The sequence below is a fragment of the Callorhinus ursinus genome, unplaced genomic scaffold (genome assembly GCF_003265705.2).
Source record: "Callorhinus ursinus isolate GAN/ISIS: 27379988/994484 unplaced genomic scaffold, GSC_fseal_2.0 scaffold54, whole genome shotgun sequence".
Classification (NCBI taxonomy): domain Eukaryota; kingdom Metazoa; phylum Chordata; class Mammalia; order Carnivora; family Otariidae; genus Callorhinus; species Callorhinus ursinus.
Window position 1 is genome coordinate 15,292,515 of NW_027397116.1, and position 24,511 is coordinate 15,317,025.

The following is a 24,511-nucleotide window of genomic DNA, read 5'->3' on the forward strand; positions in this document are numbered from 1 at the left end:
AAACTTCCTTAGATTAAAAAATAGGGTAATTAGAACAACTACAATATTTTTATAATGTATTAGGTAGTATAATTATTATACAACTATATGATAAAATAAAGTGCTATGCCTTAGAATATATTAAGAAGAAATGTTATATGTATCATATAAAATAAAATTGCTTGCATGAACATTTTTAGTTAGCAAAATTTATAATCTGATATGTATATGATTTTTAACAAAGAAGTTGTTTCCAAATAAAAATACAATTTAATTTCAGATATAATTTGAAATAAAAATATGTACTTTTCCCATATTGATCTCTAAATATACTCTGAATATACAGAATGTTTAGTAGGATTAACAAAAATAAACTTACTGGTTTATGACATAAATTTTATAATATAATTAAATGAGCAAATAATACAGATAAACTATATAATTTATTAAACTGTATAATTTATTAAACTATATTTCAGATAAAATTTATTAAACTATATAATTTATTTATTAAACTATATAATTTATTAAACTATATAATTCAGATAAAATTAAGAATAAGCGAAATAAGTTAACAATAATTACCATTTATTGAGCACTCATTTAAGTACTTTATAGATATTTAGTCCTCAAGAATGTGAAGTAGGTATGATTCGTAATTTACAGATGAAGAAATGGAAACTATAAGCAAATAACTTGCCTAAAAGCACCAGCTAAATTCGCACCAGCGATTTAAAACCAAAAGCCTGTATTCTGTTCAGCCTTTGTTACAAATAAAAAACAATATTACGTTTCTACATAGCATGGAAAAAAGGTACATTGTTACATTCTATACAGTATGTCAATGAAACATCAAAAATCACTGACTCAAATCAGATAATTCTGTAATCACAGATATCAATGTCGGTATTATTGTGAATACCAACTATTCTTCTACCTTATTTCTATTAAGGAACAGAAAAAGTAAGTTCTAAAGATTATTATTATTTTTTAAAGATTTTATTTATTTGTTTGACACACAGAGAGAGAGAGAGAGAGGAAACACAAGCAGGGGGAGTGGGAGAGGGAGAAGCTGGCTTCCCACGGAGCAGGGAGCCCAATGTGGGGCTCAATCCCAGAACCCTGGGATCATGACCTGAGCCGAAGGCAGATGCTTAACCGACTGAGCCACCCAGGCGCCCCAGTTCTAAAGATTATTACCAACTGAATTATAATGTCTTAGTAAAATGTGGACAAAATTCAGTATTTTGAAGGTGCTTTGAATCCCATAGCAACTGATTCTATGATTTTATATTATGGTAGGTTATTGGTGATTATTAAAAACCTGGGATAGACAATGATCCAGAATTACTAGGTTAAGAGAAACCAAGAAACAGACTCTTAACTATAGAGAACAAACTGATGGTTGTCAGAGGGGAGGTGGGGAGGGCAGAAATGAGGAAACTAGGTGATGGGGATTAAAGAGTACACTTGTCATGATGAGCACTGTGATGTATGTACTTGTTGAATCACTATATTGTACACCTGAAACTAATGTGACACAGTATGTCATCTATCCCAGAATTAAAATAAAAAACTTAATTAAAAAAAAAAAGATAAAAATATTAAAAGAATTTTACTGGGTATACCTGAACTCAGTAAAAGTTTCACAGTTAAGATTTGGTATATGGCACAAGAAGTTTTATAACTATGTATTTTTAGGCTATTTCCCAAGCAGGTATTACATAATGTATATTCAACTCCTCAGAAAAGAGAAGAAGCCTCATATAACAAAAATACTTATAAAAGGTAAGATCTTAATCTAATTCATTATAGCCATACGCCCTCAGGAGAATCAAAGTCTTGATCTTTTCTTTATTATTCTGTAAAATAAAAAGATGTTCAAATTCAAATACTTTCATGCCATTACAGGCTCTAAGCAACTATCTCAGTTACTCAGAGATCTGATCCTGGACAGGTTTGGTATTGACATCACTGCCAAGAGTAGCCACATCTTTCCTCTTTGGTTCTTTCTACTTCTTCTATAATTTGTTCCTTTATTCTACTTTCCCTTGGCATAGGGGACCGAGGGGTGGGGGGAGGAACAGTTAAACTTATTAATTTCTTAGTAATTTCAACTTATCCATTTCTGAATTCTACATGTTATTTTTCTTAGAAGTATTACTACTAAGCAATTATCACTATTAAAGCCTTTGTATTGTATATAATTATAAAATCTCATCATTATTGTTTTTTCATTTGTAACATGTTTATCTGTAGAAAGTAATATTCAATATGATATAATGATTTCTTTTTTTCAAACTGTGATGAACAAAATACATTTATGCTTAAGGAAGCTGATTTATTGGTAGAGAATAAGCATTTGATTCTAACCACAGATTTAAAATTTTATGGATGTGAAACTTCAAGTGGCATAAGGCTATTAAGGAGCCACCCTGTGCTCCCCCAGGACTTTCAGCATGTTGTTGATTCTGGCACTTATCAGAACAATCCTATTTCAGCATGATACTATAATTATTTATTCCTTTCCCCAACTACATCATGAACTGCTTAAGAGAGAAGAGTATATCTTAGTTGTACGTATATCTATAGACTGTAAGAAGTCCTAGAATATACTTACAGCTAGATAAATGATGAATAATTTTAAAATTTCAAAAATTTTAATCAAATAATGCATCTGAATTCCTTCATATTCCTTAGGGGATATTCCTTAGGGGATAACAGATTGATTCCTTTAAGGGAATTCCTTAGGGGATAACAGATATTGTATATACACAAGGAATAAATGTAACCTCAATATTGCTTATGCAATATTATTAATCAAAGAGTAGTCTGAAGAAATACGCAAAAGTAGATCAATAACTATCCCTTCAAAAAAAGGTGTAAACCCAAGAACACACTGAGCTGGTGTCCCACTAACACCAGGCATTCACATACTGCCACCCTGTGTCCAAAATGTGAAGTAAGAAATTACAGTTCAATGCTTGTTCTCCAACTATGCTTTCAAAAAAAATCTGGGGATATACTGTCATTAAAATCAAACAAGAATGGTCGTTTTCCTAATTTGCACCAAAAAGTTTATTCACGGACCAATTTTAAATTTCTCTAATAACATTTGGCCTTTAGTAATATTTATCTATAGTTGAATCTGATGCAACAGATCATATGATTTAACACAATATATTATTTTAATATTTTTAATAGAGAAATATTTCATAGTGTTTCATACAAAGAACACAGTATCTAGGAACTTCTGAGAATCACAGAACCCTAAATGTTAATCTAAAACTTTTTAAAATCAGTTTCCCATCTTGGAATAACACCATGGGATACATGAACAGAAAAATCTGTATGGAAAAGAGAAGACTCAGCAATTTTCTGCAATAATTTGTGCACTTAGTGCTAAAAGCAGAAGCACATGTTTCAGGATCTGGGTAATAAGGTATACACAAAAACCTCAATTCTCATTTCCTATTATTTATGATGATACAAAAAGGCTGGGTTGAAATGTATCTTTGCTTCAGAAACTTTAAAATTAATAAGAAACACATACCTACCATGTACTCTGCTCTTAAGTTAATGGCCCAAACTTTTATTTGCCTAGTAGTATCTTCTCAAAGTGTTTCTCAAAATGTGGTACACAAACCAGCTGCATTAGAGTCACTTGGGGTAACTTATTAAAGATTCCTTCCCCTATATCAGAATATCTGGGGAGGGGCCAGGTAACATGTATTTTAAAGAGTATCCAGTGATGGTCACATTCAGAAACACTGATTTACAATATAAACTTAAAAACAATTTAACTGCATTGCAATTATACAATTAATATTTAAGTGTCTTATACTGAAGAAGAAAAAATCTTAGAAATCAGAATTTTTCACAAACCTATGTGAGCTTTTCTTTGGCAGAAAGAATACTAGCTTAGGAATGAATAAAAAAACCCATTTATTAGTCTAGGCTATAGTTATTTTTTCCCCCTTCAATGTCCATTCTAGTTTTAAATTCTATGATAATTCAAATTTTTCCTAAATTAAATAACAAGGAATCTATTATTTCAATTGTTAACATTAAAAAGTTGCTTTCAACTTAGGGGTGCCTGGGTGGCTCAGTTGGTTAAGTGTCCAACTCTTGCTTTTGGCTCAGGTCATAAGCTCAGGGTCATGAGATCAAGCCCCACACATCAGGCTCTACACTCAGCATGGAGTCTGCTTGAGATTCTCTCCCTCTTCCTCTGGCCCTCCCCACTGCTCTCTCTCTCTCAAATAAATAAATAAAATCTTAAAAAAAATTTTGCTTTCAGCTTAAAGACAGGAAAAGTTTTAAATTTTATTCTAATATTAGGTACAACCTAAGTTCTTAACACTAAAGATTTGGGAAGACTAAAGCAATGGGACAATTCCTTATTTTGATTTTATATCAGGCTGAACTAAAAAAAAATCAGGTTAAACTAATGCTCATCTAGAATATAAAACAATAGATAAATGCAAAAAAAATTAACATAGGAATGCTTCAACAAATTTTACCTCTACTCAAACCAAAAAAACATCTTGTTTTGGGGGAATCTAAATCTAATTTAAGTATTCATCAGTAAAACACTTACCTTTTCTACTAGTGGTATTAACTGTTGGTGTTCTGCTAAAGTCTTTAATAATTCCATAATGAAAGGCAGGTAATTATGCTTCCTTCTGATATTTTCAATCTGAAAATAAAACAAATATCAAACCACACTAACTTTACATTTCCACTAAGTTTCTGATATTTTGATCTTTGTATCCAACTCAAAATAGAAATGGGAGAAAACCTTCCATTCTCATAAGAAAAAATATTAGAAATAATGAGATTCCATCCCCACTGAGAATAAAGACCAATACAATAAAACATGTGAAGAGTTTCTTGGGTGTGGCTTCCTACTCTTGGCTTAGCAAATTAAAATTATTTATGAAAACTTAAGATGAAAGTAAATTTAAGAAGCCCACATGATAAATTAATACTCTTACTACTACAACTATGCAAATAATCAGGCCACGCCTAATGAAACCAGCTTTATTTTGTGATCAAGAATAATCTTTCTTGGGGCGCCTGGGTGGCTCAGCTGGTTAAGCGACTGCCTTCGGCTCAGGTCATGATCCTGGAGTCCCCGGATCGAGTCCCATGTCCGGCTCCCTGCTCAGCAGGGAGTCTGCTTCTCCCTCTGACCCTCTTCCCTCTCATGCTCTCTGTCTCTCATTCTCTCTCTCTCAAATAAATAAAATCTTTTAAAAAAATAAGAATAATCTTTCTTTGAATAACTTTTAATGAAGAAGATAGACTATAGAGAAAGATCTGTGCTTCAAGTGAAAACTATGCATTGTCTACAGCACCCCTCCCAAGTTACATGATTCTAGTTTTTCACTGCCATTGAGCTACTAAATATTCTCTCTGGTAGAGGTTCAATTTACTTCCCTTCTCCCATAGAAAAAAAAAGTTTCCATCTTCAGTAAATTCATTTCAACATTCTTTTACTCCATATAAACTTGAGCTGCTTTAACTTCTCGTTTGAACTAGTTATGACTACAGGTTCCTTCAATTAATTAATGAATTAAATAAAATCTTAACACATGTTCATTTTGTAGCAGTAAGAATCATTTCACCTTTTTGAACAAGCATTTTCAAGCAATGTAGCAGGTAAAGATTCTGAAAACTTAATTTGTGTTTTATTTTAGGCTAATATTAAAACTTAGTGATGAAATAACCCTGCATTAAGAATATATAAGTGATGGGTAGTTATTTTTGTATACCGCATAAAATGGAAGATAAATATTCATGCTTTCATCCCTTACTTTCCTATCTCCATTAACTTGGAATACTCTGGAGCCAGCCCCTACACCACTTCCAACTGAAGAAACTGTACCAGTTCAAGGTTCGTTTATTTTATTTAACAGTCATTTATTGGCTGTTAAGTATGATACAAAGCACTATGCTAATGCTTTCGTGAGCAATGAAAAAGAAAAAAGGACAATCCTTGCCTTCAGCTTAGCTTCAAATAACAATGCTTTTTCTACTATGATACACATGAGAAATGACGTTAACTACCATTTCCAAACTCACACAGCTTAAGAGAAGAGATGCAAATGGTTAACTTCAAGTATAAAGCCCTTTAATTCTTTCTTTTTTTTTTTTTTTCAGTAGGTTCCCTGCCCAACTTGGGCTTGAATTTGTGACCCTGAGATCAAGAGTCGCATGCTCTACCAACTGAGCCAGTAAGGAGCCCCAAGCCCTTCAATTCTAAATTTGAAGACTGAATTCACATTGTACAAATTCACATTCTATTTTCTCTTCAAAACTAAAATAAGAAGCAAACAAAAATGTATTTCTTAGCTCTGAAAAGGCCTAGACATAATGACTAATCAGTATCACTGAGCATCCAAAGAGTGGTTTCTAAATAACATTTCCCAACAAAAGAACCCAGGGCTTCTTGAAAAAAATGGCTAATCAAAGTCTGAAGTAGAAAATGGACAAGATGAGTCTGAACCATCTTGTCACACTGGAAATCAAGGAAGCTATCAAAGATGAAGAGAATCATATCAAAAGGACTTAGGGCTTGAAGTGGATCCTAATGGCCAAAGATGACAATTTGATCATCATTAATTGCAGTGAATTGAAACACCAAATAGGTTAAAAATTTGTTCATAATGATACTTCAAAAAAAATTAAAAAGAAAGAAACCTCCTAGTTACCTTTGTGGGGTGCCAAGGAACCAACTCATTATTCTGAAAACTAGTAAATGATGGGGGGAAAAATCAAATATTTAACATACCTTCATGTCAAAATATACTACTTTATATTAAAACAAAGGAACAAAAAAAAGAAAACATACCTTATATCTTTTTAGTTTCTGTACTTCTTCTTCAATAAGCATCTGGTTTTTGGCAACCTCTGACTGAATAGCACTTAACATATTATTACCCTGGTCTGTATCCATGGGTTCCTCCTTAGGGTAAAGAAAAAGGAACAGCATACCCTAATGATTGAGGCTTGAGTCCAAAATATTTAATAAACACAGTACAATTATTTTCAAATTTTACTCTTAATATTGGTGACAGAATACCAGTCTAACTGCAATATTAAAGGACAAAAGCCCTAAGTAGTACCTCCCATATTTCTATGTTCTACAATAACACATAGGAATTTTTACCTAAAAAAAACTTATACTGCAAAATACTATATTGCTACAATCTTTTGCTTAGCTACAAAATAAATTTGCTTAAATATGCTATTAAGAAAATGTCATCAAAGGAATGTAAAAAAAGCTACTATTACTAATTACCTTCTCCGATCATATTTACTACAAAAAAACAATCAATTACAGACTAGTAAATATTACATGTAAACCTAAATGTACCCAATTAATTCCGTGAGAAATATATTCTAACTTGCTTAATTATAATAATGAAATTAAATAGTTAATTGCTAACACTTAGCATGTAATATTTGTCAGTCTGTTTTAAGTGGCTTACATATATTATCTCAGTTAATCCTCACAACAGCTTTCTAAGGTAAATACTACTAACCTCATTTTTCATTAAGAAACTGAAGCACAGGGGCAGGGGCTCCTGGGTGGCTCTGTCAGTTAAGCGACTGACTCTTGATTTAGGTTCAGGTCATGATCTCAGGATCATGAGATGAAGCCCCTCATGGGCTCCATGCAGGGCATGGAGCTTAAGAGTCTCTCTCCCTCTCCCTGCCCTGCTACCATTTGCACGCACATGTGCTCGCCCTCTCTCTCAAAAAAGAAAGAGAGGGAAAGGAAAGGAAGAAAGGAAAGAGAGAGAGAGAAAGAGACAGAGAGAAAGGAAGAAAGAAAGTAAAAAAGAAAGAAAGAAAGAAAGAAAGAAAGAAAGAAAGAAAGAAAGAAAGAAAGAAAGAAAGAAAGAAAGAAAGAAAGAAAAAGAAAGAAAGAAAGAAAGAAAAAGAAAGAAAAGAGAGAAAGAAAGAAAAAGAAAAGAAAGAAAAACTGAAGCACAAAGAAGTATATTCCAATTCATGCATCCACTAGGTGGCAAAGCCAGGAGCTGAATCTAGGCAGCCTGACTCCAGAGTGTACTCTCTTCATCACCACTCAGGACACTTCATTAAATCAAGAGGGAGGAAGGGGGTGGGGGGAGAGAGAGAGAGGGAGGAAGGAAGGAAATGAAAAGAGAAAGAAACAAAGAAAGAGAAAGAATAAAGAAAGAGAAAGAACAAAGACAGAGAGAGAATACTTTCCCTGAGACATAAACTAGAACTTTGCACCTAAAAACATGGTCACAAACCTCAGCAAGTTGTCTTTGTAACTCTGCTATCTTCTGTTCATATATCATTTTTCTGTCAGACACAATGGCCATTAAGTTAAATCGAATTTCACCTTCACTGTACCTAAAAAAAGTTAAAGTTTATAATGTAATAAACAATTGTAACACTATCATAAGTAAGATAATCTATTGTGACTACCCCATGGTTCTTTAGGATAAACACAAATCTATCAATTGGCTAGCAGTGAAAACTGACATTTGAAAAAAGCTTTCACAGGGCGCCTGGGCGGCTCAGTTGGTTAAGCGACTGCCTTCGGCTCAGGTCATGATCCTGGGGTCCTGGAATCAAGTCCCGCATCGGGCTCCCGGCTCAGCGGGGAGCCTGCTTCTCCCTCTGACCCTCTCCCCTCTCATGCTGTTTCTCTCTTGCTCGCTCTCTAATTAATAAATAAAATCTTTTAAAAAAATAAATAAATAAAGCTTTCACATATGAAAGGCTACAACTGCAGAAAAAAACTAAATTTAATCACAAATATTTTCAAATCTTCTAAAATAAAATTATACCACTAAACATGTGAAATAAAAAATATGTTTTCCTACTTTTATAAGAAACATGGCAACCATCATTTACTTCAGATCTCATAAAAAAATAACTAAGACCTCACCGTTGTTAGATTAATTATACTGGCATTATGATGGTAATTAACTATATTCCTAACTATATACTTTTTCCCAAGTCATGATATAATTTTTAGTTAATATATTTTTATATTTCACTTATACTTTACATTATAAATTATAAAATATTTGTATATTTTATTAATATAATACGGTTATATCCTGTTGCAAAATTTCTGAATGCTATTTTATTTTCACTACTCTGATACCAGAGTATCACAATGAGACATCTCATAGTATTAGTTTATTTATGGTAAGGATTGACATTAGAAGAATTACTGGTAAGATTATGTAAATGGTGCTTAATCAAGATGAGAATATATAGAAAATGTAAGCCTGTTTTTGCATTATTCACTTATAACAGTTTCTCATAGATAGTTCTATTCACTGAAAGAATATGGAGCAATATTAACTACAGTGCTTTGAACTATGTAAAAATGTTGTTTTTAAAACTCTGCTGTGGGGGCGCCTGGGTGGCTCAGTCATTAAGCATCTGCCTTCGGCTCAGGTCATGATCAAAGGGTTCTGGGATCAAGCCCCACACTGGGCTCCCTGCTCAGTGGGAAGCCTGCTTCTCCCTCTCCCATACCCCCTGCTTGTGTTCCCTCTCTTGCTGTGTCTCTCTCTGTCAAACAAATAAATAAAAATCTTTCAAAAAATTAAAAAATAAAATAAAACTCTGCTGTGGACAATTATCATATGATCTCTCTGGTATGTGGAATTTAAGAAACAAGACAGAGGACCATAGGGGAAGAGAGGAAAAAATGAAACGAGAGGAAACCAGAGAGGGAGACAAACCATAAGAGACTCTTAATCATAGGAAACAAACAGGGTTGCTGGAGGAGAGGTGGGTGGAGGGTTAGGGTAACTGGGTGATGGACAATGAGTAGGGTATGTGTTGTAATGAGCCCTGGGTATTATGTAAGACTGATGAATCACAGACCTGTACTCCTGAAGCAATTAATACATTATATGTTAAATGAATTTAAATTAAAAAAAATAAAAAAATAAAAATAAAATGGAACTTCATTTCCTTATTTCTTTCACTAAGAAAACACCAAATAAAAACACTAGACATAATATATATTTTTAAAAAGAAAATGAAAGGATGAACGAAAATTCTGAAAGGTGGAGAGAAGGTAGATAAGCTAGGGAACCAAGACGCAAAAATGACACAGTGGTGAACTCCTTGAGTTATCTCATTTGCCTTCATATAGCCTAGACTTGGAATTAAAGAAGCCAGCAACTAAGAAACGCCAACAGGCACAGACAAAAAAAGCACCAACAAAAGTCTGCTCCTTCTATCCAAATAGGAAAGGGGCGACTCATGAAACAAAACCTTTAGATAATTACCACTCTACCATAGGTAAACACAACTGAAAAAAAACTGTGCCCTAGCCCTACCCACCAGCAAAGACTGAGTAGGGAGATAGGACTTTCATCTCTGCGGGCAGTAATGACACCTATTTGCAGTGTCTAGAAGAGACTAAATGGGAAGCCAAGTGGGAAGTCACTACCATACAGTGGTAAAGAAGCCTCCCCAACTTCAGCAACAGTGAAGCCATGTAGTAAGGAGTAACAAGGCATTCCTACTTCTTCCAGCCAGGGTAGTATCAAGTGGACACCCTTTTGGGGCCAGAACTCCCACCCCTGCCCAGCAATAACAGTGAACCTCTTCCCATCTCAGATGTCAATGGAAGCAGATTGGGGAGCCTGAACTTCTACTCTCACCTGGCAGTAATGAGGTAGCATCCTGATTTACCTGGCCAGAGCAGTGCTCATATAAACCAGCTTAACAGAAATTTTATTTAAAAAAATCCAGTGTTTTATTATATAAAACCACAAACGTCCAGGTTTCAATCTATAATCATTTGTCATATTAAAAATGATGAAAATCTCAACTTGAATGAAAACACTAAATCAAAAGAAAGCAGGACTGGGGTGCCTGGGTGGCTCAGTCGTTAAGCGTCTGCCTTTGGCTCACGTCATGAACCCAGGGTCCTGGGATCGAGTCCCACATTGGGCTCCCTGCTCCGCGGGACGCCTGAGTCTCCCTCTCCCACTCCCCCTGGCTTGTGTTCTCTCTCTCGCTGTGTCTCTCTCTGTCAAATAAATAAATAGAATCTTAAAAAAAAAAAAAAAAAAGCAAGCAAGTAGGACTGGCTATATTACTATGAGATAAACTAAATTTCAAAACAAAGAAAATTACTAGAGAAGGACATGACATAATGATAAAAAGATCCATTAAGAAGAAATAGTGATAAATGTTTAGTTTATGCACCAAACAATAGACCTGCAAAACATGTAAAGTAAAAACTGATTAAAACTGAAATTAGAAGTAGACAAATCCAAAACTGCCCCTATTTGCAAATGACATGATTACGGAGAAAATGCCAAAGAACTCACAGATAACTTCTAAAGCTGGTGCATGAGTTCAGCAAGGTTAAAGGATGCAAGAAAAAGAAAGAAAACAATCAAATGTGTTTCTACAGACTAACAATGATCAAATAAATCAAATATGAAAATACAGTTTCATTTGTAATCACTCAAAAGACAAAAAAAGTATGTGGGTATAAATCTGACAAAACATGTAGAGGACCTGTATGCTAAAAAGTACAAAGTACTGATGAAAGAAATTAGAGAAGATCAAAGTAAACAGAGAGACATACCATGTTCATGGACAGGAAGACTCATCATAGTAAAGATGCCAATTCTCCCCAAATGGATATAAATGTTTGACACAATTCCTATCAAAATCCCAGCAAGAATTTTTGTGGATATAAAAGATTATACTAAAATTTATATGGGATTATTATACTAAAATTTATATGGGAAGACAGAGGAACTATAACAGCTAAAACAATTTTGATGAAAAAGAATAAAGTTGTGGGTATCAGTTTATCTGATTTCAAGACTTACAATACAGCTACAGTAATCAAGACTGTGCAGGATTGGCAGAGAGCAGACAAACAGGTCAATAGAACAGAGTAGTGAACCCAGAAATAGACTCACACAAATACACCCAACTGGTTTTTTACAATTCTACCAAACTGCTAGAGGAAGGATAGCCTTTTCAACAAATGGTACTAGAGCAAACGGACATGCATAGGCAACAAAATGAACTTTGATTTAACTTCACAACATGTACAAAAATTAACTCAAAATGGATCACAGACTTAAATGCAAAATGTTAAAATATAAACTTTTTAGGAAAAAAGAAAATCTTTAGGATCTAGGACCAAAGACTTCTTAGATTTGACAACAAAAAACAATTCATAGTGGAAAAGAATGATAAATTAGATTTCACTGGGATTAAGAGCTTTTGCTCTGTGAAAGACTGTATTGGAAGAATTAGGAGATAGGCTTCAGACTGGGAGATAGTATTTGCAGGCAACATGTCTGATGAAGAACTAGTACTATCTAGAGTATGTAAGGAAACTCAAGGCTCAACAGTCAAAAAACAATCCACTTACAAAACAGGCAAAAGACATGAAAAGATTTTCAACATAATTAGTCATCATGGAAATGCAGATTAAAACAATAATGAAATATCACTACCCACCTACTAGAATGGCTAAAATAAAAAATTTTGACAAAACCAAATGCTAGCAAGGATGTGGAAAAACTGGATCGCTCATACATGCTAGTAGGAATGTAAAATGGTACAGCCACTTTGGAAGAGTCTGGCAGTTTCTTAGAAAATTAAACATCCATTTACAACTCAGCAGTGGCACTCCTGGGCATTTATCCCAGAGAAATGAAAACTTATGTTCACACAAAAATGTGTACACAAATGTTTCTTGCTGCTTTATTCATCACAGCCAAAAACTAGAAGCAATCCATATGTCCTTCAATGGGTAAATAGGCAAAAAAAAAAAAAAAACCTACCCATACCATACACTAGCACCCATCATTAGAAAAGAATGAAGCACTTATGTACTTAGTGACCTGGACAAATCTCCAGAAAATTATTCTGAGTGAAAGAAGCCAATCCAGAAAGGTTACATATTGTACATTTCCATTTACACAACATTCTTTAACTGACAAAAATTATTAAACCTGGGATTAAAGATGGGAGGGGAGAGTGGCAACAGAGGAAGGAAGTGGTTGTGGCTCTTTAAAAGGGCAACATGAGGAATCCTTGTGCTTATGAAATCATTCTATACCTTGACTGTATCAATGGCAACAACCTGGCTGTTTTTTTTTTTGTTTTTTTAAATGTTTTATTTTTTTATTCATGAGAGTCAGAGAGAGAGAGAAGCAGAGGCAGAGGGAGAAGCAGGCTCCCCGCAGAGCAGGGAGCCCGATGCGGGACTTGATCCCAGGACCCTGGAATCACGACCTGAGCCGAAGGCAGACGCTTAACCATCTGAGCCACTGGCTGTTGATACTGTACTCCGGTTCGATAAGATGTTACCACTGCTGGGTAAAGGGTACACCGGATCTCTCTGTATTATTTTTATAACTGAATGTGAATACATAATTATCTCAAAATAAGAGTTTTAATTTAATAAAAAAAAGATGTTTAAAAATAATTCTACCAAACAACTATATAAAATATCTAATGGAGATCTGCATGTTTAACTTTAGAGGACATATTACTCTGTAGAATTTAAATATTTCTGAAATAGATTTCCTGAACATATTAATCCAATCAAAAGTAGATGTTCAACAAGCACTGCTAAAATAATAATAAAATAAAAGTTGAAAAAAAAATGTTTAAAATCCAGACTACTATGCCAGTGAGAATAGCTGAGCATTTACTTTTGTATCCTTTTTTCTATGACTGGCCTCACTGCGCTGATCCAGTCATCTTGATTGCATGCACCTAGAAAGAAATATGAAAGCAATTAAATCAAATAAAATCAACATTAAAATTATTTCAAAAGTTAGTCTAAAATACTGTTTTATAAATATTTTGGGAAATTCAGGATGGTAAAAATCCTTTTAGCATAACAATGTTAAGCTTCAATTCTTAGTTTCGGAGTAAAGGTAAGGGCAAAAAGCATTAGTATAATTTGCATTACCACATTCTTGTGTCACTTAGTAGGTACTGAACAAATGTCTGGAAAAGTAATTAATTAGGGAGTGATCCCATTACAATCCACAACTTTGTGAAATAAGAATAACTACCATTTCACAGTAATGAAACTGAGGGGTAAGAAAAATCAGCACAAGTCAGCAGCAAATAAGGATTCAATCCTTACCAGTCTGACTCCCTACCATCATAACTATAAAATAAAAAACTAAAACTACACATAATGCAAAACCAATTTTACCCACTTGTTTTAATCCTCTTTTCACCATAATTTTTAGCATAGCACCAGTTGTATAGCAAACTGGCTGTTCTACTTTATCTTTTACGTCCTTTGTGTTTGATGGTTCTAACGAATATAGAGTAAGTGACCAGATAGAAGCCAACAGAGAAAATGCAGAGATCAGCTCAACCATCAAACTACAAAACACTTCAAGAGAATTTAAAGAACATTCTATTAATTTTCTGTGACACAGAAAAATAAATATTTTTAAACATAGAGGTAACACGTAAATCTGCATTAGACAAATTATTGGTTCTATGCAGGGGACATGGTCAAAAAGTACAAACAAAATGAACCAATGTTCATTTTTTAATCTAAAAAAACTATAAAGTTTTATGAACAGCAGATAACATTAGGTTCAATAAAATCAGGTTTCGTTGGACTTAAAAATGAACCTAATTTTTGAAAAAAGGAAACTTAATGAGGTAAAAATAAGGAGTTAAAATTTCTTTGTGGGTCGATGATTTTAGTATTATATCAGAACCACCAATTATATCCTCAACCTTGCTAACCATTTATCATTTTTGCTTAAGGTTAGAGATGGGTGGGATTGGGACAAATCTACCCTTTGGCCCAAAGGACAGCATATTAACACACTATTTAAACAGAAACTTCAAAGAAAAACACTTCTTGTAGATTGTTAAACACTGAATTAAAGTGATTCTGAATGATCCAATTCTAAGTGAAAATATTTTAATGCAAGATGGTAAGAAATGCTTACTACCCTTTATCAGGTTAAAAATGACAAGAATAACTTATATGCACTATAAAAATCAGCTTTTTTAAGTTAACTGGAAAATAAAAATAAATTATGTAATCTATGGGTTAAAGAAATTTTCTTAGAAAAAAATTAAAGATTCCAGTTGAACCATAGTAGTTAACATGTCCTTCCTATCTTATTTAACCTCATAAAGTAATGAAAAGCTTAAGACTTTTCATGACATTATACCTGATAGTCACCTTCCCCTTCAAAAACCTAAGGAGCATTGTGGCAAAAACAAAGGAGAATACCCAATCTTTTTTCCTTGTCAAAAGTGAAATAGCAGGAACAGAAACCAGATTACCTAAATCAATCGGTCCTTCTCTTAATCCATCTAATTCATACAATCTTCCATTTACAGGAACATAACTGACAAAGTGAAAAGCATCTTCTTCTTTTGCTGATGTCTTTGCATCAAATTCAAACATTTGCTGTCTACAGTAAAGAAAAAAAAAATAGTGAGAGACAAACAAGCAAAAAAGAAAGTGTTTATTTAACAAAAAGTCTCTTTACCTGGCAAAACTGTTGTGTACTTGTCGAATCACATCTGAATTGCTCAGTGCCAAACCTTTCATCTAAAATAATTGTTAAAGTAGCCTATTAAAAAGAGAATTATCACAAATAGAGCATTTTAGGAATAGTAAGATTATACTCACAGCTGCATCAAAACTTTGTGAAAATTCTTTAAACTCTGATAATGTCTCTCCCAAATGGACATCTTGATGGGTACAGTTCAACAACACACTTACTATAGCTTGGGTAGCACAAGCATTGTTAATTACCTATAAAACATAAAAGCAAAAATATTATCAATTTATTTTTTTAAAAAGCAGCCTTTAACTGATGACAATGCCCTCCAAAATATGAATAACGTTAACAGTTTTCAAAATGTATTTCATACAGTCTTAACATAAACATAATAAATGTGCTTAATTCCATTCTAATGTATTTTCAGGAATTTGCTGCAATTCTGGAGTTGAGGATACTAGGAAACCAAATAAATTAAATAAACTCATAACATCAGTGAAACCAATCCAGTTAGGGTAATAAGACCAATCTTTCCTGATCTAAACACAGCTGATTAAATCAACAGAACTTGTCCCCCCCTCCTATTCACACTTCTTCCTAAATTGACTCCTGCCTATCCAAATTTAACCCATATTTCAGTATTCAGCACAAGCTCCAACTCACCTAGGTGGCTTTTAGAGAAATTATCCAACAACTGCTATTAGTTTCTACCTTCAAGTTCCTAAAAAGGATATATACTGTCCACACAGTTTTTCAGCTCAGTCATATATAGTCTTTGCACTGCTGTCATCTAGTTGTTAACTATTTATTTAACAAATTATGTGGACCTTACATTTTAGAGTGAAAAAACATTTAGATAGCACTTACTATGTGCCAGGTACTTTTCTAGGCACCTCACATGTATTAATTCTTTTAATTCTCTCAACAACCTATGAAGGAGTAATATTATTATCCCCATTTTACATTTGTGGAAGCTAAGGCACAAAGAAGTTAAGTAACTTGCCCCAAGGGCACAGAGCTAAGCAACAGGCAGATAGTCTCATTCTAGAATTTGTGCACTTAGCCACCATGTTAGGCTGGCTCTGTACATATATATGGTCTAACAAGATTATAACCTACTGTGGACAAGGGCTTCTTCCATATTTCCTATAGCCCCTATACAGTGTTGAGACTATAGAGCTAGAAAGAACCTCAGATGATCAATGTGAATACCAGCAACATTAATTATAAAGTTGAACTAAATTTGGTGAATGATTTTTAAAAATACAGTTTAGTCCTATTGCTATATTTTGTTACTACATTATAATTAAATACTATTTTCTAAATAGAGTCTTTCCAAAATGCTAATTCACTTATGATTTTACAATTTAGCAAACTATTTATAACCTGCCGGATTTCAGAAGAAAAATTTTCAATTATCTTCTGTCTTTTTAATTCCTATATTCCTCTACTTATTGTGTTGCCAGAGGCTTTGGAGGTCTTGTGAAATCCACTAGATCTTACATCGTTTGCTGCAATATGTTTGAAAAATTCCTTGATAACACTGCTTTCTCTACTAGGAAACATTCTCTTACACCCAGTTCTCAAACAAATATAATGATACCACCACACTTCGGATATTCCTCTCTGATATTATCTTGTACTCAAAACCATCTTATAATTGACAAATTAGAGAAAACTAAAAGGAAGTCTAGAATCCAATTAATATTGCTGATTTCTTTTAATATGTATTTTTCTCTGAATCACAGTTCTTTAGTAAATTTGGAGAAAAAACTTCACTGACTAAAGGAGACTTCATAAAGGTGGTTAACTAACACTTTGTAAGACTCAGTGCCCCTTTATCTTGGACCAAAATTATCTGGGATAAAATTATCTGGGAATGGGTTGGTAGGAGTGAAGTTAGATGAAGTTAAAATTTATATTCATTCACACATTCTTTCAAATTCACACATTAAGGACACACAATGTACACAGCGCCAGGCTAGATGCTGAGGCTATGGCAGAGAATACTCTCAAACATTCCTATGACCTAAGGACTTCAAATCTGTAATCCATCACTTTAGAAAACTTTTTTAAAGAATTAGAAAAAAAAAAACTCCTTCCAAAATCATCAAGTTATATACATTAAACATGCAGTTTTTGTATAATCAACTTCAATATTTTTTTAAAAAGACAAATATCCTGTGGTTACTATTTCTCCTTCAATGTTAATAATGATTCACACTGTCCATGATTTATTACAACTTATTTTGTGTGTGTATGAAGAATAGTAATCATGGGGTGCACGAATATAAAAAATACCTTTCCAGGTTTAAAAATGAGTTTAGCACCACCAAGTGGTTATGCTATATATAGCATAGAATTGCCAAAAGAAAAAAGACCTTAGGGGTGCCTGGGTAGCTCAGTCATTAAGCGTCTGCTTTCGGCTCAGGTCATGATCCCAGGGTCCTGGGTTTGAGCCCCACATCGGGCTCCCTGCTCCGTGGGACGCCTGCTTCTCCCTCTCCCACTCCCCCTGCTTGTATTCCCTCTCACTCTGTCTCTCTCTGTCAAATAAATATCTTAAAAAAAAGAAAAGAAAAAAGACCTTAAAAAGCGTACCTCCATATAGTCATTCAAGTATTTACTAAGCACCTGCAGTGTGCCAGACATTGTGGTGTGTGGGATGCACAGTGAACGAGAGAGTTAGAGAGGTCTTTCATCTCATGAAACTCACATAAAAATCACCTTATATACATCTACTTGGCAGAACTTTAACTTTAGTTCATGTCACAAAAAATTCACTGTAGCATAAATTATTTTGTAGTTCCCAACTTTTTAAATCTTTAATTTATCCTGAGTATTCTATTATATGCTCTGGCTTGCAACACATTTTCAAAAAAAGTAGTAGAGTTTAACAGGAAAAGGAAGACTAGAGTAAGAGATCACAGACAGGGCTGGCCCAGGCCCTTAAGAATTTGGTTTGAATTCCTTTGAGAGAACATATATTCTTTAGTTCATCCAGGCTCTTCACTCCCTATTTCTTACACACAACCTGATTCATGCATGCATACATGTTGCCAACCTGATACTGCAGCCATTTGACTTATAACCCCTGGACTAGAGAATAACTTCTTTTCATAGTTTATATAAAAGAATATGGTGGGTGCTCAGAGGAATGCTCCTAAAGTAGTTTAAGGTACTGCATTATAAATTACAATCTTCACTGAGTTGTAGCTATAAAATAAAATTTTCACTATTTATACTCAAGGGAAAAAAAGGTTGAGAATGAAACTGTGGGTTCCTAAAGGGAAGGTGACTCTAAAATAAACACAAAACAAAAAAAGTATATGCTCTGCCTGTGAAAAATTTAGAAAAAATCCATACATGAAAGAGATGAATAAAAAACCAAAATGATGAAGGAAGAAATCATCTTTAACTGAAGTATCAGAGGTTTCTCTATGAATGTAAAAAAAAATTTTTTTAAGGGTTTATTTATTTATTTATTTGACAGAGAGATACTGAGAGAAGGAACACAAACAGAGGAGAGGGAAAAGCAGACTTCCCACCGAGCAGGGAGCCCGATGCGTGTCTCGATCCTAGGACCCTGAGATCATGACCTGAGCCAAAGGCAGATGCTTAGTGACTGAGCCACCCAGGTGCCCCTATGAATGTAAAATTTTTAACAGAACTTTTGAAAGCTTGACAGGACCTAGAGAATAGAGAAGGAAATTCATTCAGGGAAGCGAGAGGGTATGAACAAAGGAACAAATTTACATGGTATGTTCAAGAGACAATGTGCATACTGGTTTGTATTAGAATGGCTGTGGTCAGGGTATGGCATCATTTGCTACCTTGAAAATCACTGACCTTGAGCAATCAGTACTTTGCCCTAGGAGCAAAAGATTTTTAATAGGGAAATAACATAATAAAAAGTTTTTTTTATTATGAAAGATTCAGTCTGACAATTTACAGCAAGGATTGAAGATGGCTGAAAACAGAAACAAGATCAGCTGGATTGCTACCCTAATGCAGATATGAAACAATAAAAGGTGATAGATTAATGGATATATGAAACCTCCATCACACAAATATGCAAGTCAGAATTCTAGGAGTCAGGAATACAACTATAAAAAAAAAAAGGTTGGGCACCTGGGCAGCTTAGTTGGTTAAGCAACAGCCGTCGGCTCAGGTCATGATCCTAGACTCCCAGGATGGAGCCCCGCCACGGGCTCCCTGCTCAGCAGAGTCTGCTTCTCCCTCTGACCCTCCCCCCTCTCATGCTCTCTCTCTCTAACAAATAAGTAAAATCTTAAAAAAAAAAAAAAAAAAAAAAAGGTTGAGCGCCTGGGTGGCTCAGTTGGCATCTGCCTTTGGCTAAGGTCATGATCCTAGAGTCCCAGGATGGAGTCCCGATTGGGCTCCCTACTCAGCAGAGAGTCTGCTTCTCCCTCTGCCCCTCCCCTTGCTCATGCTCTCTCTCTCAAATAAATAAATAAAATCTTTAAAAAAATAAATAAGGTTAAAAAAGATAAGGGAATACTAATAACCATATGAAACAATTTTGTAAATTTAAGCTAAAATGGAGAAATTTTTTAAAAATCTTATCAAAACCAAGTCAAGAAATAAGTGATCTTTTAAGTTGAACCAGTAGTTACATATATACTTACAAAGAAAATACCAGGCCCAGAATTGACTGTAAAAGCCCAGAATTGGCTGTACAGGCCAATTCTATCAAAATCTGAAGAAAAAAATCATCTAAATTTTATACAAATTCTTTGGAACTATAAAAAAAAGAGGAAATTCCAATTCATTCCATGAAACCAGCAAACCCCTAATACTAAACCTAATCAAAGCCATTATGAGAAAAGAAAATTAAGGCCCATTTCATTCATAAATACAAATGCAAAACACTAAACAAATAATAAATCTGACAGTACATAAACAGAGAATGTATCATGTTCAACTGGGCTTATACCAGATATGAAGGATGATGTAATATTTAGAAAAATCATGAACATAACTGACTGCACTAATTTATTAAAAGAGAAAATAAACACAATCGTTACAATAAGTACAGAAAAAGCATCTGAAAATTTCTCATAATAAAGACACTCACTAAATTAATAACAGAATGCCCTTACCTGAGAAAGAACATTTTAAAAAATAAAAATAAAAACCTGAGTAAACATTATCCAAAACAAGAAAATGGTAAAAGCATTCCCTTTAAAATCATGATGATTTCTGGGGCGTCTGGGTGGCTCAGTCGTTAAACGTCTGCCTTCGGCTCAGGTCATGATCCCAGGGTCCTGGAATCGAGCCTCACATCGGGCTCCCTGCTCCGCGGGAAGCCTGCTTCTCCCTCTCCCACTCCCCCTGATTGTGTTCCCTCTCTCTCTGTGTCTTTCTCTGTCAAATAAATATATAAAATCTTAAAAAAAAAATCGTGATTTCACTGAAGCTCTTAGGCAATAAGAAAAATAAATTAGAAGCATAAGGATTTGAAAGGAGGAAATAAGACTGTTATCATTCGATATAGTAATTTAGATAGAACCCTCTCAAAAAAAACCAACAAATAAATATTAGAGATAATAGAAGAGTTTAGCGATATAGCTAAATATTAAAACATAAAAGTGAATTGCATTTTTTTACCAGCATCGAACACCTAGAAAATTAATTGAAGAGAAGATAGGATTTATAATTACAACAGAAATATCAAGGAGTTAGGATAAATCTAACAAAAGAGGAAATGACCTCTACAGAGAAAATTATACATGTTAAAGATAATAAAGATCTAAAGAGATACATACTATGTTCATGACTTAATTTGAAGATATAAATTCTCCCCAAATTGATATATATAGTCAATGCTATTCCAGTCAAAATTCCAACAGAATTTTTCATACAACTTGATGACTCTGAAATTTACATGAAGAGCATGGGGCCAAGAACAGAAGGATATTTCTGAAAAAGAGCAGGGAGGGGAGACATGACCTATTAGATATCGGACCTTATGAAGAAGTGAAAGGAATTAGGACAGTGATACTGGCACAGAGACAAACTGATGAATGGGACAGAGGACAGCCCAGAAAACACACAGACACACACACAACTCTGATATACAACAGAGGTGTAATGTTAGATAAGTAGGGAAAACAACAGATGTTTAATAAATGAGGCTAGAAAAAAATGATGATCCATATGGAAAAAGATAAAACTGAACTCCTACTTCACTCACCAAAACCCAACTCCCAATGAATTATGGACATAGATGTCAAAAATTAAAATTTAAATACATAGGTAAATATCATTTACAACTTCACACAGATAACAATTTCTTAAACAAGATACAAAAAGCACTGGCTCTAAAATATAAAATTCTATTCATCAAAAGACACCCAGGTAAAACATTAAGGTGCCAACTTGAAGAAGCAATATCAAGAATACATAAACAACTCATACAAATCAAAAAGAAAAGCACGATTCACCCCAAAGAAAAATAAAAATAAATAGAAATTTCAGAGAAGAAATTTGGCACATATGGCTACTTTCAAAATGATTAGTGTCCAAGCAGACATAACCAAGACCACAATGAAGTACCATTTTAGGACAAGCAGGCTGGCAAAAATTAAAAAGGCCTGACAATACCACATCAGAGCATGTGGCTACACAGTTACTCAGATATTGCTAATGGGAGTGTAATTGGAGCATCTACTTCAGAAAACATTTTGATACATTTATGTATCACATGAAGTAGTCAATTCTACTTCTAGGTATACACCAGAAGAAATCTGCACATACACAACAGCAGACAAGTAGAAAAATGTTTATGGCCACACAATTCATAGTAACTCATGTAAAACCCAAATGCCAACCTAGGAAGAGTAAGTAAATAAACCCAGCCTGTTCATGCAGTTGATATTATACAGCATGCAAAATAAAGGAAATACTATGATGAACAAGTTATAGAAGAATCTTAAAGATATAATATTAAGTCAAAAAGTAAGTCCCCCCAGGAGTCCTGGGATCGAGCCCTGCATCGGGGCTTCCTGCCTGGCTGGAGGCCTGCTTCTCCCTCTCCCACTCCCCTTACTTGTTGTATTCCCTCTCCCGCTGTCAAATAAATAAACAAAATCTTAAAAAAACAAAAAAAAAGTCAGTCCCCCAAAATCACACAGAGGATGTGAGAGATGAAATGAAATGAATCACTTATGTCAAGGGGTTTTAAAGTGGAGCCATGAGGGATGCCTGGGTGGCTCAGCTGGTTAAGCATCTGCCTTCAGCTCAGGTCATGATCCCAGGATCCTGAGACTGAGTCCCGCCTCAGGCTCCTTGTTTTATTAAACAAATAAAATAAAATAAAATGGAGCCAGGAGGCCAATAAGGAAATAGGCTTTATGCACATCCTCACAGGATAAAACCACGAACTTTGAATGGGCAAAAGGGAATAAATTCCAAGGCCTCTGCCCATACACCTGCAACTTGCTACAGTAAGACTTTGTTTAGTGAAAGCCTTAGCAACCAATTATATTCAGTCAAGATTAGTTTTCTGTGAGCCAACACCAATAAAAATTCTTTGTAAACAACACATACAAACATTCCTTTTGTCTTTTAAAACCCTTGATTTTCGGGGCACCTGGGTGGCTCGGTCGTTAAGCATCTGCCTTCGGCTCAGGTCATGATCCAAGGGTCCTGGGATCGAGCCCCGTGTCGGGCTCCATGCTCCGAGGGAAGCCTGCTTCTCCCTCTCCCACTCCCCCTGCTTGTATTCCCTCTCTTGCTCTTTCGGTGCCAAATAAATAAATAAAATATTCAAAAATAAATAAGTAAATAAATAAATAAAAATAAACCCCTTGATTTTCATTCCCTAGGGAACACAATTTGGATTGCTACCCAAATCTCTGCTCCCCAACTGCAATTTTGAGACCCCAAATAAATGCTTTTATTTTATTTCAGCACTGCCTCTTTTCTCAATTGATAAGCATAATACTTTTTATCTAGCCAAAATTTTATATACATACACCCTTTTTAGGATTACAAAAAATACATAAAAAGAGAAAGCAAGGGGGTTGCCTGGCTGACTCTTGGTTTTGGCTCAGGTCATGATCTCGCAACGAGCCCCAAGTCTGGCTCTGTGCTCAGTGCTGAGTCTACTTCAGATTCTCTCCCCCTCTCTCTCCTGCTCAAACTCTCTCTCTCTCAAATAAATAAATTCTTTAAAAAAAGCAAGGAAATGATATACCAAATTCAACAGGAAAGATTACAAGGAATGGAGGGAGGGAGAATGAGAGTTATGTTGAACAGTGGGTGAGAGAGAAGGAAATAAGATGAAGTTTACTTGGTTGGTGAGTTCTTAGGTGCTTAACGTAGTACTTAAAATTATGAAATAAACAAATAAATAGGAGTCATGAGTGTGTGTCATCAATCAAGGATTATCATAATCCCATTCCATGTACCTGAAGATGGATTTTTTTAAAAAAGAAAAAAAACAGGCATCATCATTGATTGCTATGTCTTCCTCCTTCATCCCCACATCCAATCCATTACACATTAAGGGTGCTAACTACTTTATCTACTAAGTATTATTCAAATCTGTTCATATTCATCTCTACCACCAGTCTTTCATCTACTTTTGCATGTACTTCTGCAAAAGCCTCCTGATAACTAGTCATATTCTACACCACTGTCTCCTCCTCAAATGCATTCTTAACACTATAGCCAAAGGGAATCTCTTCTAAATAAAAATCTGATCGTGTCATACTTCTTTAAGCACTTCAATAACCTTCTATTACTCTTAGGATACAGACAAAAAGCCTCAATCATGGCCTAAAATACAATGCATGATATGACCTCTGTCAGCATATTTGGCAGAAGGCTGATATTCTCTAATAACCATCTTCTCCTTCTTCCATATAAATTAAGTACCCAAATTTTATCTGGGTCCATGACCACCTGGAATGAAGACAACTTTCCCACTCTCCTTTGCTGCTAAGTACAGC

General features: G+C 34.5%; 1 protein-coding gene across 4 annotated transcripts in view; it reads right to left on the bottom strand.

Moving 5' to 3' along the window:
• UCHL5 (ubiquitin C-terminal hydrolase L5) overlaps positions 1 to 24,511 on the bottom strand; it is a 43,476-nt gene that overhangs the window by 3,318 nt on the left and 15,647 nt on the right. For 2 of the 4 annotated variants that reach the window (XM_025892294.2, XM_025892296.2), the window contains 7 exons: positions 15,662 to 15,787; positions 15,519 to 15,580; positions 15,310 to 15,440; positions 13,692 to 13,755; positions 8,271 to 8,373; positions 6,836 to 6,949; positions 4,580 to 4,678 (listed from right to left, as the gene is read on the bottom strand). In XM_025892294.2, the coding sequence (XP_025748079.1) occupies positions 4,580 to 4,678; positions 6,836 to 6,949; positions 8,271 to 8,373; positions 13,692 to 13,755; positions 15,310 to 15,440; positions 15,519 to 15,580; positions 15,662 to 15,787 (699 nt within the window). Of the gene's footprint in view, positions 1 to 4,579; positions 4,679 to 6,835; positions 6,950 to 8,270; positions 8,374 to 13,691; positions 13,756 to 15,309; positions 15,441 to 15,518; positions 15,581 to 15,661; positions 15,788 to 21,322; positions 21,477 to 24,511 lie in introns of all 4 variants that reach the window. The other 2 variants (XM_073884093.1, XM_025892295.2) reach the window with 2 other exon arrangements.